Source organism: Dendropsophus ebraccatus, chromosome 1 (assembly GCF_027789765.1).
Source record: "Dendropsophus ebraccatus isolate aDenEbr1 chromosome 1, aDenEbr1.pat, whole genome shotgun sequence".
NCBI lineage: Eukaryota > Metazoa > Chordata > Amphibia > Anura > Hylidae > Dendropsophus > Dendropsophus ebraccatus.
In genome coordinates, this window is record NC_091454.1 from 152,875,927 (window position 1) to 152,891,904 (window position 15,978).

The 15,978-nt window shown below is 43.7% G+C and overlaps 1 protein-coding gene across 2 annotated transcripts in view; it reads left to right on the forward strand.

The window, feature by feature from the left end:
• Positions 1–2,276: 2,276 nt before the first annotated feature.
• LOC138800383 (threonine--tRNA ligase 2, cytoplasmic-like) overlaps positions 2,277–15,978 on the forward strand; it is a 32,369-nt gene continuing 18,667 nt past the window's right edge. The window contains exons 1-6 of one of the 2 annotated variants that reach the window (XM_069982020.1): positions 2,277–2,625; positions 11,320–11,403; positions 14,256–14,408; positions 14,496–14,672; positions 14,913–14,997; positions 15,839–15,885. In XM_069982020.1, coding sequence (XP_069838121.1) covers positions 2,323–2,625; positions 11,320–11,403; positions 14,256–14,408; positions 14,496–14,672; positions 14,913–14,997; positions 15,839–15,885 — 849 coding nt within the window. In that variant the 5' untranslated portion in view covers positions 2,277–2,322. The remainder of the gene's footprint in view (positions 2,626–11,319; positions 11,404–14,255; positions 14,409–14,495; positions 14,673–14,912; positions 14,998–15,838; positions 15,886–15,978) is intronic. The other variant, XM_069982029.1, reaches the window with a different exon arrangement.

A 15,978-nucleotide genomic window follows, 5' to 3' on the forward strand; every position in this document is an offset into this window, starting at 1 on the left:
GGCAGGTATTGCAGTGATTGTCCTAAAAAACAACTTTTAAACTTGCAGCCCTGTGTCAAATTGGCATGGCCTAGAGTTCCCATGCCCTAGGATTGCGACACCCCTCCGTCCCTCCTCCCTACCCTCTTCATCATTAGGAATGCCCCTAGAACATTTTCTGCTGTTCATCACCTGTGTGAACACTGGACATGTGCTGGATAGTTAATGCACCTGTGCAGTGTTCAGACAAGTGATGGAAAGGAAAAATCCTACCCAGGGCCTAATGATGGAGAGGGCGGGGAGGAGGGATGAAGGGGCGGTAAAGGCCTAGGGCACAGGTAGTCTAGGCCGCACCAATTTGACACAGGGCTGCAAGTTGAAAAGTTTTTTTTTAGGACAATAACTGCATCATCTGCCGAACCCCAGGACAGATCTTGGATTAAAAGCAGCTATCTGAAGGTACAAGCGGTTTGGGGGGGGTCAGTTTGTGGGTACAGAGTCGCTTTAGGGATACTACAGACAGGGAGGCCCTGTAGTGGCGTGTTTCCCGTCCCAGCATGATGTATCAATATTATGGCAAGAGCGGGGAAACTCTGCAGCAATGTAGTCACTGCTGACACCACACTGATCAGACATAGAAGGTATAGCCGTGGAAAGATCCAATCACCGGCCAGCAGCATAGTCTGTCAAAATTGTCGCAATCTTTCCCGGCTAAATCATCTGATCAAAGTGGGTCTCACCAGCTCCTCAATAATGTTTGACGTACCTGATGACGTCAAAAGTTATTTTTTGTGTCAGTGCCTATTTAAAGAGGATGTACCACCTGGTACATCCTCTTTAACCTAAACCCACTGATCGAACCACGTTGGCACGGGGAAGCCGGTGCCGCGGTCCGCTTTTCGGACCAAGGCTCCGTTCCCGTGCACGGGGCCATTCTATGCACCGCAACCGGACAGTGCTCAAGCACTGGAGGCGGACTGGGCCGTCTCCAGTGGGCGGCAATTCCCTCCCCTGTATGACGCGGCTCCATTCATTCTAAGGGGGCCGCCTCAAACAGGGGAGGGAATTCCCTCCCACTGGGGGCGGCCCGGCCCGCCTCCAGAGCTTGAGCACCGGCCGGTTGCAGTGCATAGAACGGACCGCGGCACCGGCTTCACCGTGCCGGCGCCGTTCGATCAGTGGGTTTAGGTTAAAGAGGATGTGCCAGGTGGTACATCCTCTTTAAAGTGAATGTACAACTTTGCAAACACACAAAAACACAGAAAAATGCAACAGCTTACCGCCATGGCAAGATACAGACCCACTAGAGATATGAAAACAGTTAAAAGCAGCCCCACAACTGCTAAAAAAAAATTCCCACAAAAATAATGAGTCTCTTGGTTACCATTTGCAAACAGTGTAAATCTTCCCACCAAGAGCCTCATTATTTTTCTGGGAATTTTATAGCAGTTGGGGGGGGGGCTGATTTTAACTATTTTCATGTCTGTATGTCTGTATTGGGTCTGTATCTTGCCATTGTGGTGAGCTGTTGAATTTTTCTGTGTTTTTGTGTATTTTTGCCATTTCAGGAATGTGCTCCTGCCTAGTGTGAATGGTGTTCTAGGAGAGCTGACCAAGTTTGTCTTTTTTTTTTTATGTATGTAGATCTTTTTTAATATACATATATGACCTGGTCGGCGCCAGAACGTAGACCCCGGTGGCGCCGTTTATATTTCAAATCGCCATCTGGTTCCTGCTATCTGCATCTGTTTCTTGATATGCAAATAAGGCAGCTTGTCGCAGTGCAGGCCCAGCGCCCGCAGTGCACCGATATCTCCTCCCCTCCGTGACGCATCTCCTTCAGAATCAAGACTGACCGTGTCATGAGGGGAGGGGATATCGGTGCACTGGGGGCATTGGGCCGCCTGCAGTGCACCAAGCCAACTTATTTGCACATCAAGAAACAAGCAGCGCTTTAAAAAATGGCCACCACCACCAGGATCTATGCGCTGCCGCAGACCAAGTCATGCAAGAAATTTGTATAAAACAGCAAATACAATCTGTTTAAATTGAAAAACTATCATCAGTAAATGACAAGATAATAATAATAATAATAATAATAATAATAATAATAATAATAATAATAATAATAATAATAATAAAAAATGACATGTATAGAGGGTCAGTGTATAGATGAGTGGGGACAATGCCTGCATTTGCCTGTTATCTGTATATGATCCCGGTGCCCGCAGTGTGCTGCAGAGCAGTCTATCCGTAGGCTATTAATATGTGCAGAGCATCGGGCCGGCCCTGCAGAGCATCCCTCCCGCGCAGCTGTCCCCGTCGCTCTCTATCACAGGGATCATGGCCGCCCAGATCGCAGAGCGTCTGACCGTGCAGGAGCAGGAGATCCGCCGGCTGAGCGATGAGATCGGCCGCCTGCTGGACCTGGGCACGCAGGGCACCGTGCAGGAGAACCCGAGCCCGGAGCTCGAGCAGCTCAGGGCCGAGAACGAGAAGCTCAAGTACCGCATCTCGCATCTGCAGCGCAGCCTGCAGGAGGAGCAGGAGCGGGGCCGGCTGCCGGAGGACGGAGCGCGGCCTGACGGGGAGCACACCGGGCCCGAGCCGGCGGAGGAGCCCCGGGGGTGCCCGGAGAGCGGAGAGGTGAGCGGCCGCTGCCGTGTGTGCCTGTGCTGTGTGCCCCCTCCCTGCCAGCCGGATGCCGGGCTCATACACAGGCGGCCATAGCACAAAGCCATTGTACGGGGCTGTAGGGCATCTATAGTGTAAGACTGCAGCCTGCTGTCCAGCCACAGGACAGGGGCATCTGCTGCTGCTGCTGGGGGGCTGACAGCTATGAGAGGAGGGCTCCTGCACCCCCTGGTGAATGGAGCAGTGATTCAGCATGGGCTTCTGCAGGCACTCTCTATGGGAAATAGTCAGGTCTAGCACCTCACTATCTGCTCTATGTGTACAGGGGGGCAGGGGACCCTTCTCATAATCTTTGGGTCCTAGGGGTTTCACTGATCATATACTGACCACTAGAGCTGCTGGGGACTGAAGCCCTACAGAGGCTGGGGAAACATGGACACTGTCTATGGTCACACACAGTATTCTTGGTCAGTATTTTGCACCCAAAACCAGGAGTGGATTGAAAACACAGAAAGGCTATGTTCCCACACTGTTGAAATTGAATGGATGGCTGCCATATAATGGTAATTGCTAATATTTTAAAACAACAGCCATTGTTTTGAAATAATAGCAAATATTTGCCATTAAATGGCGGCCATCCATTCAATTTCAACATTGTGTGAACAGAGCCTTTCTGTGTTTTCAATCCACTCCTGGTTTTGGGTGCAAAATACCAAAATACTGAGCAAAAATACTGTGTGTGATGTTCACACAACATATGTTTTGTATAAATCACATCCATTGTTGCAATTTAACATACAACATATGTTGTAATGTGCATGAATGGAATCCCGGCCGGAGCTTATACACATATAGGAAGATTTATCAAACATGGTGTAAAGTGAAACTGGCTCAGTCGCCCCTAACAACCAATCAGATTCCACTTTTCATTCCTCACAGACTCTTTGGAAAATGAAAGGTGGAATCTGATTGGTTGCTAGGGGCGACTGAGCCAGTTTCACTTTACACCATGTGTGATAAATCTGCCTAATAGTATACAATCCGGCCGGGATTCTAACTGGCCGCACGAAAAACTGACATGTGGCTCCGGCTGCATGTTCCATTGTGTGCAGCAGTGAATTGGGATGCGGGCGCACACTGATGCGCCTGCATCCCAATTCATCAGGAATGAAGATCAGGCAGCCAGTCCTGCAGTACCGGCCTGGATGATCTTCCGTAACACCAGCCGTTCTGTGATACGGGTCACAGTATGGCCGGTGCTATACTACGTGTGAACATGGCCTAAGGCTGCATTCACACGTGCTGCTTTTTGACCCCTGCAGTATTGCATCACCTGGCTGCAGCCTATTTCTTTATAGTGAATGACTGGGGGAAAATCCCATATTTTAGGGCATGTTGAATTTCTTTGCCTTATATTCCTAGTAGTATCAGTACGAATTAATGGAATCTGGATATGTCGGTTTTACGTAGAAGTGATTTTTCTTAGGGGGCTTTCTATTGACTTTGGCACAGACAGAGCAGGGAGTGAACACGCTGAGCACTCAGAAACATCTTTGGCCTATCCACATGGTAGTTGATACATGTATAATCACTGGGGTTGTGACTGCTGCTATCCCCACTGATACAGGGTGTGGCTGACCTGAAATCATGATGCTAATATTTCATCAGGAAATGACAACTAGTCGCCCAGCCCTATATCCAGCAATCTGTTTCAGGATCTAGAAGTCATTTTGCTCTTGTCCTCACCTTTATGCCTTATGGATTTGTCTTGCATCCTCTCTTTAGCATGACCCCATAACACTACTGGTGTGTGCGCCCCTTTTCTTGGCTTGATTGTTGGCTTCTTGTGCTCAAGTTGTACCGCTAATAAGGCACATCTAGATTAACACTGTGTATTTTATTGCTTTATAAAATGTGTGTTCTACTTTGATGGTGAACTCCCATGTCCTTCAATGGGCTTTTGTTTAGAAAAGCAACAAAACACACAGTATAATCACAGCCTAACATTGGTTCTACAGCTTAAAGGGAACCCGTCACCATGTAAATGCTACCTAAGGATGCCTTTACACAGAGATTTATTTGACAGATTTTTAAAGCCAAAGCCAGGAACGGACTATAAACAGAGAACAGGGCATAAAGGAAAGACTGAGGTTTCTCCTCTTTTCAAATCCATTTCTGACTTTGGCTTTAAAAATCTTTCAGATAAATCTCTGTGTAAGGCACCACTAGCTATCCTCCTCATGTTATAGAGCAGAAGGAGCTGATCCAATCCATTGAGGGACACCGCCCACTGGACTCCTTATCGCATAATGAGCAGGGATGTCAATGAGCAAGTTACAAGTTATGGAGAATCTCTTTCCATAAAGATATATATCAATCTGCTCAGTTCTTCCTGCCCCATAACATGATGGTGATAGCTCCGATAGCATTGTCTTTGTGGCAGGTTCCCTTTAAGCGCTTCTCCAATTTCAGCTACTACCTCTTCTTGAGCTGCATCTTTCGCCTTGAGTATTCTGGTGTTACCATATAAACCTGCTGTACAGTCTGACATGTCTTCCCACATCTTTAGGCTGTCTCACCTACGGAGGCTCCTTCCAGCACATGATCTTCTCCTGTCTTCCTCTTTGATCACTTCTCTGCATACATGCCTTCCGGATTTCTCTCATGCTGCATCCACTCTCTGGAATTCTGTTCCTCACCACCAGACCCTGTAATTCTTTGTCAAAACCCATGCCCTATACAACAGCTGTCCTTCATCACATAAGTTACCAGAACTCATTTACCTTGCTCTTTTTTTTTTTTTTTGTCATCTTTCTTGTTCCATTACTATGTTGCTTTCTATCCCAGTCTCTTTGTACAATGTAAGCTCACCGAAGCATTGTTTTATGTAATTGTTATAATAATTGCTTGAGGAATTCTGTTTAGAAGACAGTTTGGTAAATGTTGGCCTATAATTGTAAGTGAGAATGTATGAGCATGCAGAATGCAGAATTGATGTAACACTCTAGCATTGGTAAAAGGGATTTTCAGGGCTTATCAATGAATTTATAAGCCAGTTTTGCTTTGTCATTAAGGGTACAAACACACACACCGTATATGCAGCAGATCTGGAGCAGATTTGATGGTGCAGATTTGATGCTGTTCAGTTATTTAGATCTAATCTGCTGCGTATCGCATCAGAAAATACGCTGCGATACGGTGTGTGTGAAGCTACCCTAAAGGTTTAAACCTTGGCATGCCCACCACCCCAGTCCCTCTTCCTTTGTTTAGCCAAGCCACAGCTATACACAGCAACCAACAGCTATAAAAGAAGTATGGGCACCATCAGTGTTATTGCACATCGATGGCCTATTCTAAGGAAAGACCTTCACACAGAGATTGCCTGCTCTATGTTTAGACCATCAATGTTATATCCCAAGGCTAAGCTGTCAGCGTTCTATCATGCTCAGAGATGCAGACATGGGAAGATAGCAAATAGCAAGCTTAAGTGTCATTGAGGTTGTGCTGAACTGCACCCAAGAAAAACTGTAGCCCCGCCCTCAGTGCAACAAAACACCTCATTAGCATATTAATAAATATCCGGAAAACTGCACTGAGCATGAAGGTAAGAAATCTTCATCCTCAGCGCCCCCTGCACTATAGTGACATATCAGCAGATTGGATGCTTATAACCTGCTGATAGAAATTGGATCTCCCTTGTGTACAAATCCTCCTTGTTTAAATGTTTTTTAGACAATAGGCTGATAGTCATTGTTTTCATGTTGCCTGAACCACAAGTCAATAGGGCAGACCCTGGTAACTGCCCCAATGACTCATGCTTCAAGCGCCAAGAAAGTGATGACGGCCTCCGTTACGAAAGGTCTACCAGGGCAGAACTAAACTGGAAGAAAGGAAGATATATGATACTCCTAGTGGCCATACCATTAGGATAACCTCTCCTCACATTTTAAAGGGAATGTGTCACCTAAATTTTCTTTTACTGATTAGAATCAGATGATAAAACTTTTGTTCTTTTATTCTTATCTGTTTTTATATTTTGACTTCAAATTTTTATTTCATCTTTTTGTACGTTGTTTTGGGGGCTGCTGTTAACAGCATTTAGTGACATACTTTACAGAAAGACTCATGGACATGGAGGACAATAGACTCTGTCCCCTTGAGATGAATGTAAAACATCATTGAAGTCAATCCACAAAGAGCTGCTATTGTTTTGTATTTATGCTCTCTACCTACTGCTGTCACATGTTGCTGTAATGCTGTGCAGATCACTTTACTGCACCCTCCTCTCATCACCACAGACACAACAGGGAGTCTCAGTGGTGAATATGAGAACTGCAAGATATCTGCATTATTTTATAATATTGATAGAAAATTTTGAATTTATTTATTTTTTTTTAGAAAAAAAGGCATCAAAAATTCTTAAATTTGTTTAACATAAAAACATTATTTAATCAATTAGTCATTTTTTGATGACACATTCCCTTTTAAGTAGCAGCTATTCGAATAGAATCCTACACATATTAACCCCCTTCCCCTATTGGTGTCCATATGTGCCATCAGGACAACCTTTTAAGCCATTTCACCATTGCTTAGTGCCTGCACGTGTAGACAGAGTTGTTGGCAGAGAGCTAGATTTTTCTTTTGTACAAGTGCCTTACTGTGCTGCAGCTTGCTGGGTGCCAAAGTGGCAAAACAATTTCGGTGTATAATATGGTATAGCATACATACAATAAGTGCATAGTATGAACATAAAAAAGCAGATGTATAACTGTCTATCTTATGTGCAATTAAAACAGTTCTATTACTGGCAGAGGTCCTTGTACTCAAGTAGTAGTCTACAGGTAGCTGGCAGGGTGCCCGCTCAGCTGAGCTGGAGTAATTGATGGGTCTCTCTTCATCAATGAGCAGTTCCTGATGGCTATTTTCTCCTTATTATGGATGATACAGCCATGTGCTAAGTACACCAGCAACTGTCTGGCAGCTCTGACCAGGGATGAGATTACAGCTTGAATGTCACGAGCTGAGTAATGCCTTCTCTGCGGCCAGGATTGTGCCATATTTGTGCTAGCGTTTAGCAGTTTATTATAGCTTTTGGCTGGCTCACTAGGCCTTGCAAGCTTACATCTTATTGTATAATAATGACATAAAAGTTTTAAGATTGGCATTGATGTCAATTTAAAGGCTATGTTCACACATTGTAAAATAAAAGAAAAATACGGCTGTAATTTTTATGTGAAAATACGGCCGCATTTACAATATAATAATAGGCTCCTTTAACGTCAATGGAAAATTGTCTGGCAGTGCACACACAGTATAGAATAATGAACCCTCCAAATAATGAACATTATTTACCACCTGCTTTTGCAAAATATACCCGTTCTTTTCATCTTTTTGCACATTGTTTTAGATTACAACCATATTTAGCATTTATTTTACTGTGTGTGAACCTAGACTAAAGAAGAACTCTGATCCCCCTGTAATTCTATTTGTTAGTTCGATATGGTTCTCAGTCCCCCGTTCTTATACGTATAATCTTCACTGAGCCCAGCAGTCATATTTTTATTCACTGGTTTCTGCAGAATCCTTGGCATGACTCAGAGAGTGCAGTCAAAAAGACATCCAATATTTGCTAACAAACGCTGTCTGTAATTATTAGGATCATTATACACTGCTGTCATCAGCAAATATAAGATATCTTTTAGATGGCCGTTGTCAATGACAGCCGAGAAGTACTGTAGTGTGAACTTAGCCTTAGAGGAACAGGACAGAGGGGCACTATTATCTGTGCTTACTGCATTATTGGGAGAAACAAGAGCATAGTACTGTCTGTGAATACATTATTAAAGGGAGAAACAGGAATACAATACTGTCTGCACCTTCATGTCCACAAGGAGAAATAGGAACAGTGCTGACTAGGTAGCAGTACTAACTCTGCCTACATTCTATTTTAAAGGAAACCCCAATCGGGCTGATATGGTTCCCTGAACTGCTGTATACAGCTCGTGCAGCAGCCGCCGCGACGCGTACCGGCCACGGCTGCAGCAGTATCTGTATACCCGAAAAAAAGGACTTTAATCCCCCAAGCGCGTGACAGGCAGCGGCAGAGAAGTAGTCATCTGGTCGGCTCCATGCCCATATCTAGTCACTGCGCTCTTCCTGTCAGCACACTCAGAGTGATGATTGACAGGCAGAGAGGCCAGTAACGGACCTCTCTGTCATTCATCCTCTCGGAGCACGCTGACAGGCAGAGAGTGGTGAGTAGATACGGGCGGGGAGCCGCCCAGATGACTACTTCTCTGCCGCTGCCTGGGGGATTAAAGTGCTTTTTTCAGGTTTACAGCTACTGCTGCAGCCAGTATGTGTTGGGGCTGCTGCAGGAGCTGTATACAGCGGTTCAGAGAACCATATCAGCCCTATTGGGCTTATTGGTTCCCTTTAATATAAATAGAGTGACTCATTGCCTTACAGGACAGTGATGGGGAATTTTAGTTCCCTGAAGCTACTTGATCTTCTTATCTCATTGATCTCTTTGATTATAGAAATTCTGATACGTTAATGAGTTTTTGTTATATGTTGGCGAATTTATAATAGGAGTAGTAATAGTAAACTCTGTTCACCAAATACAAAACCTGCTGTGGCATATGGAAGTGTGCATTTGGAGTAAAAACAATAAAAAAAATAAAACTCTTTTGTTCCGTACATTTTACATTGCTTGTCTTTTGTCTGATTGTATATTTTATCTGGGTATAAGAATCGCTTGTTGGCAGCACATCTCCCTCTGTAAATAGTGGACATGCTGACAGCGATAATAGGTATGAGCATAAAAGAATCATTAGCCTTGGGTCAGGGTCACACAGGTTTTTCGGCATACATCCTGGCCTAAAATGAGTGCAAAAAATGCATTTAATGCGAACACTGTACAACCTCACAAAAGACAGTTATAGGGAAGGTTACACCCTGTTTTATGTCACATTTTAGCATTTTGTTAACCTTTCACTAGACCCGCGTGGTTGTGTGATGTGTTTCTCTATGTATACTTCGTAGCATGAAATGGTCATAGTCTATATACAGATTTTACAGCAAACTTTCTCCACCTCAGCAGTTATATTTGCATAGTGTCCTCAGTCCTTAGTGTATATAAATATACAATTGTATATATACTACAGTAATAGTATGTATGACATCCAGTAACATACGAGGTCTAATATGTGTATACTAATAATGCACACATGTATTGCTGAACATACCGGAAGTGTGTAGTCAATGAAGTACTGATGCCCTGTAAATCCAGTATAGTCTTTTGTTTATTTGCTTCTATACACGTCGCCTCTATGGACTCTTGGGCTCAGAAGAAGCTGGTTTCAGCTGTGCTAGTTAGTGTTGTGTCCATATTATCACAACACAATAAGGTGAGCACAACTAAATGAACTATTTGCATAGCATTTTTTCTTTACTAACACTATAGAAGGGCCACTTTTTTAATATGACATTTTAAAAAAAAGTTTTCTGCTGGTCCAACACAGTTAGAGCTGTCTAATAGCTACTATTGTGATTCCTATTAGGCAGGGTTCACACAGGTATGTGTAACACGGTACTGGGACACCTCCAACCATGCACCACCGACATTGGTTTCTGTTGTCAGTAGAGAAGTCCAGCGACCATTTTTATTAAAGTATTGTATTGCCCACCAAAAGTTATACAAATTACCAATATACACTTATGAGAAATGCACTTAAAGTGATCCCTCTGCCATCATCCTCTCCAGCAGCCACAGCCCGCACAGCTCTGGGAGTCGGGTCGTGACATCACCATTTTATTCAGGAAGTGAAGCCTTGATGTTGTAGTAAGTGCAGGGAAAAAGCACTTTATAAGCATTTCCCGTAATAAATGTATATTGGGGATTTATATATATATATATATATATATATATATATATATATATATATATATATAATTATTATTTATTTTTATTTTTTTTTGGGTGGGGGCAATACAATACTTTATTTAAAAAATTTGCCGGACTTCTCCTTTAATGTGTATGGGAACCTTTTTATTTATAAGTGTGCTTGAGCTGTTGGTTACGGGATAGAGCAGTGTAGTTGTTAAAATATGTACACAAGGTTGTTCTGATTTAATGGGGTATTATTGAGTAGGTTGACTAGCCAGCCTACACTTTAATTTAGGGGTAGGGAACCTTGGCTCTTCAGCTGTTGCAAAACTACAACTCTCACCATGCCTGGACAGCCAAAGCTTTAGCTTCCCTATGAATGTTAAAATGGCAAGGTCCTAATTTAGTGAATGAAAATGAAATATCACAAAGATGTTGAACGTGTCTAAGTGGTTGTGTGATGATCCTATAAAATACCACAACATTGACAGCAAAATCTCTTATTGGGCACACAAAGTATAGCCCGTCCCCTCAAGATTGTCAGCCGTCTCATAAAAGAAAAAACCAGAACCTCCAGATCCCTCAGTCTATGACCAAACTACACATTACCAATCCCAGTACTGTAAAGCATCTTGATTTGTCATCGTTCTTGTCCCTTTAAGTGTCTGCACATATACAGGAGCTTATGCATATGTTTGTTCAAGCACCATTCCAGAGCGGCATTGGTAATTGTCATGTATGCTTGTGTTATGCTTTAGATGCCTTTGTTTATCAATTTAAAAATATTATTGACTGAATCCTTTATACTTCTATTATAGAAAAATGTTAAGCAACAAGCTTCTTCCCAGAACAGAAAGAATGAAAAGAAGGCCAGCAAGGCAAGTGTGGGGCAGAATCAGAAGGTGAGTATTTTCTTAAAGCATTTCATCTTAGGTATAGAAGGCATGCGCTTATAAGATCTGCACAGTTAGCTTGATGATTAAAGGGATCATTTTGCTTGCTTCACATTGGCGCTTAGGCCCCCTTCACACGTCCGGAAAAACCACCCGGATTTCCTATCAGGAAATCCGGACGGATTTCCGGACGCATAGACTTTCATTGGACACGGACACCCTTCCGGAATTTTCGAACCGGTCCTATTTTCGTCCGGAAATCCGGCCCGGACGCCCCCTTAGAAGTCTATGGGAGCGCCCGGGCCCCGGACGCTTTCCTGATGTACATCAGGAAAGCGTCCGGAGTTCCACTCACCCGGACCACCTTCCGCCGCTGCCCCCGGTCTGCCCCAGCCTCCTGCTGCCTCTACGTCCACCTGCAGGTACTGCACCGGACCACATCACCCCCCCTCCCCTCGCCGCGACCACTCGCGGCACAACCCCTCCCCCCCACCCCACGGCCACTTGCGGCACCGCACCGGACCACATCACACCCCTCCGCCGCGGCCACTCGCGGCACTACCAAACACCAGCCATAACACCACCCCACCCCACCCCCGCAAACCCTCCAAACCCAAACCCTCCAAACCCAAAAGTACAACTCCCACCATGTCTTGCAACCTGGGTGACCACAGACTGCAGAAGTACAACTTCCATCATGACCTGTCAGCCGGGCATGATGGGAGTTGTACTTCTGCAAGCTGTGACCATCCAGTTTGCAGAAATACATCTCTGATCGTGTCCTATTTTTCTTCTCATCAGGAAATCCTGAAGGTTTTTCTGATGGTTTCCTGATGGTTTCCTGAAGGTAAAAACGGATTACTGTCAGGAAATCGTGATACTTTCATGATGACATTTAAGGCCCTGTTCCCACTGAGCAAAACTAGCGGAATTCATTCTTCAGCGCGGACATGGCAGGAGCGCGCACCTCCCATAGACTCCCATTATGAGCGGGAGGCTAACGACATTCCGCGCAAACAATTCCACCGCGGAAGTCCGCTAGTTTTGCTCAGTGGGAACGGGGCCTTAGGCTTCCTGATCAGGATTTCCTGACAGTAAAAACTGACACGGACGTGTGAATGGGGCCTAAGTGTTATAATCTGCTTTTACATGTACAAAATGGTGTGTCTTTCAGTTTGAGTATATTAATAATGCTCTCAATTGCATTTAAACACTATAAACAGAAATACAGCGCTACACTGAAATGAGTTTATTCATGTTATGAATGAGCAAAAGGTCTGGCAGCCCTGGCCTCTCTGTGCATTACATGGCTGCCATTTGTTTGGCCAGCAAGTTCTGCTATGAAATGTACCGTCATAAGAAACTTCTTCTGTAATACTTTTGTGCAGCTGATGTCTGGGCTTCTCCAGGAGATGGGCCCATGCTGTTCAGCCAGTGGCTGTAGTGACCCCTAGAAGAAGTGGTTGGCTGGATGAAACAACCCTTGTAACACTTTTTTTTTTTAAAGGGGTTACTAATAGAGATGAGCGGTTCGGGTTCGAGTCGATCCGAACCCGAACGTTCGGTATTTGATTAGCTGCGGCTGCTGAACTTGGATAAAGCTCTAAGGTTGTCTGGAAAACATGGATACAGCCAATGACTATATCCATGTTTTCCACATAGCCTTAGGGCTTTATCCAACTTCAGCAGCCACCGCTAATCAAATGCCGAAAGTTCGGGTTCAGATCGACTCGAGCATGCTCCAGGTTCACTCATCTCTAGTTACTAATTGTTTTCTTTCCGCTTTTCAATAGTAGAGGATTGCATGCAAAAATGGCTGATGCTTAAGACCATAAGCCATCCATTAGTAATGTGATCCAGGATGCCTAGTTTTCTCCTACAATGTACATACATCACATACATGGGCAGTCTGAAGTGTTGATCCTAACAGAGTATCCTTAGAATTACACAGAGACATCATAGAGACATCACATAGTGGTACATAGCCGCCTTTTATTGAAAGTGAATTGCAGTCTGAGAAATGTAGTACTGGGGGGATTCCTGGACACTGAGACACAATAAGCAGTGCATGTTGGGAAGATTTGGGGCTTTAAAAAACACAAAAATCTGAGAAATATTGGGAGCATCCATGGGTAGTGACAGTACTAAAATAACACAGATTTCTAGTTATTGCCTTTCCAGCCAAGAGAAAGTGATTTGCTTTGTATACAGAATGAATAAAATCTGTAACCTTTTAAAATTCATGACTATTAAAAAGGGAACATTGAGGTGCCATGTTCCTCAAGAACAGGCGTCTCCCTGCACATCCAGGCTTTCCAGCAAGCCGATCCAGGTGGAAGAAGGACATGGTGAGCGTGACTGGAACACTGCATCCACTTACCAGTCATAGTGTGCACCTTATAAAGTTATATTTGATTTCTAGGCAACATGAGATAGAGCAGAGGAGAACTGTGTCAGAATCTGTGTGTGTGTTGCACCTGGGACCCAAGAGGTTTTCTTTATAGGAATAGATTAAACACCCCACCAGACTTTGTACACAGTATAGGTAGTTATAATAAAGGATCTAAAACTCAGGCCACCTGGGTTGGGTGGGCAGGTAAATGGCTGTCATGGTATCTATCGGACGTCGCCCATGTCCGGCATGCAGGAGATCACTTTCGCAGGGGATCACTTTCATTGTGTTGGTCATAACTAAGCAGAAAAATGGAAAGCCGTAAAAGTGGACCCAGACTATGCTTTTGTAAAATTGCCCTATGTAGAGTTCTCTGAGTAGATTAATAATTGGTAAAAAACAAACAAAAAAAGGCCTAGATAATGGAGAATGCTCTGCAACCACTTTTGCTCTTTTGACTGTGGATCAGGAAAGGGTGAGAAATGAAGTAGGACCAGACAGATGCCACCATACAGCTCCAACATCTTTTCCAAGTGGACAGCCTGGCTCATTCCAACTTGTTCACCGAAGAGAATATGTGGACACTATGCAAAGACCTTGGAGAGTCATCTTCCCACTTGAGGTACTGGTTGGGTGTGGGTGCATGTTAGGTCTGACTCCTGGTTTTGTTTTATTTACTCCATCATTCATTCTACTGTTATCAACTCAGGAAGATCTAAAGGAACCTGCTTCAACCATTATATTGAAAAGGCTGGAGAAGATGAAGGAACCAACCATTCAGGACCAAGCAGTAAAGGACCAAGACTTACCCACATGGCTGGAACAATGTGAGAAAAGCAAGTTTAAGTCATCGGACACCATGTGGACTGTATTATTCCGAGACCCAGTGAGTATCTTGTAATGTTATCCGATTTACTTCACAAATACATATAAGCTAATAAAGCCATGTGTGAATGCAGAAATGAGACACAACTGCCAAAGGTGTAAGGATGTGAGCGTAAGGGCCAAAGTGTACTGGCGAGAAAACTGTCACAGTACCCCCAAAATGGCAGCTTTTCTGGGAGATTAGTGTATGATTGGGCTGAACCACAGACAGGGTTTGTATTCACAATTTCATCTTTTATAGTCACCAGACACCTATTTACTATTACTGAAGAGAGGGCTGCAGGGCAACTCTAAAGAACAGACAAAAAGAAAATTCAATTCACTAGGTAAGTCACGAGACTGCTCTTGATGTTCAGATTATATAGAAGTAATGTAGATGCTGACAACCGAATTTCTGCTTCTGGGAAAACAAGGATATGACAGGATGTATAAGCGGATATCAATAAATTAGAATAGTAATTCAATTCAAAAAGTGAAACCCTTATATTATATAGCCTTAAAGCCAAGGAAAAGCCAAAATTCATTATCTCTGAAAATTCAAATATTCTATATGACTGTAAAAAAGTATTAACACAGAAATGTTGGCCAAATGGAAAGTATGTTATGGAAGCCCAGGTTGCTTCGATAGCAGCCTTTAGCTTGTCTGCATTATTGGATTTGGTGTCGCTCATCTTCCTCTTGACAATAGCCCATAAATGCTTTATGGGTTTAAGGTCAATGGGCTTTGCTGGCCAATTAAGCACAGTGATACTGTGGTTATTAAACCAGGTATTGGTACTTCCGGCAGTGTGAACAGGTGCCATGTTTTGCTGGAAAATGAAAATTCCATCTCCAAAAAGCTTGTGGGCAGAGGGAAGCATGAAGTGCTCTAATATTTTCAGGTAGATTGCTGCGTTGACCTTTGGTCTTATTAAAACACAGTGGACCTACCCCAGCAGAGGACATGGCTCCCCAAACCAACACTGATTGTGAAAACTTCACACTAGACCTGAAGCAGCTTGCGCTCGGCAATCGGCCGAAAGAATTTACATGTTAGTTTTGTTTGGGCGGATGGTGGAGTGCGTGTGAGACAAAAAGTGCCTAACTGCAAAAAATGTTTGTGGGCATAACACGTTGCGTATAAAGTTTCACATCTTCACCTAAAATTTCTGTTACTTGGTGTTCAAGGTCCCTTGACAAAGGATCCAACGGAACGGAAGAAAGGCAAAGTGGAAGTGAGTAATATAATTCATACTGTACTCAAATATCTTTATCCTCAACCATTTTTGGTTGGGCCAGTGATTGAGCTAGAATCTCCCCTGAAAAGG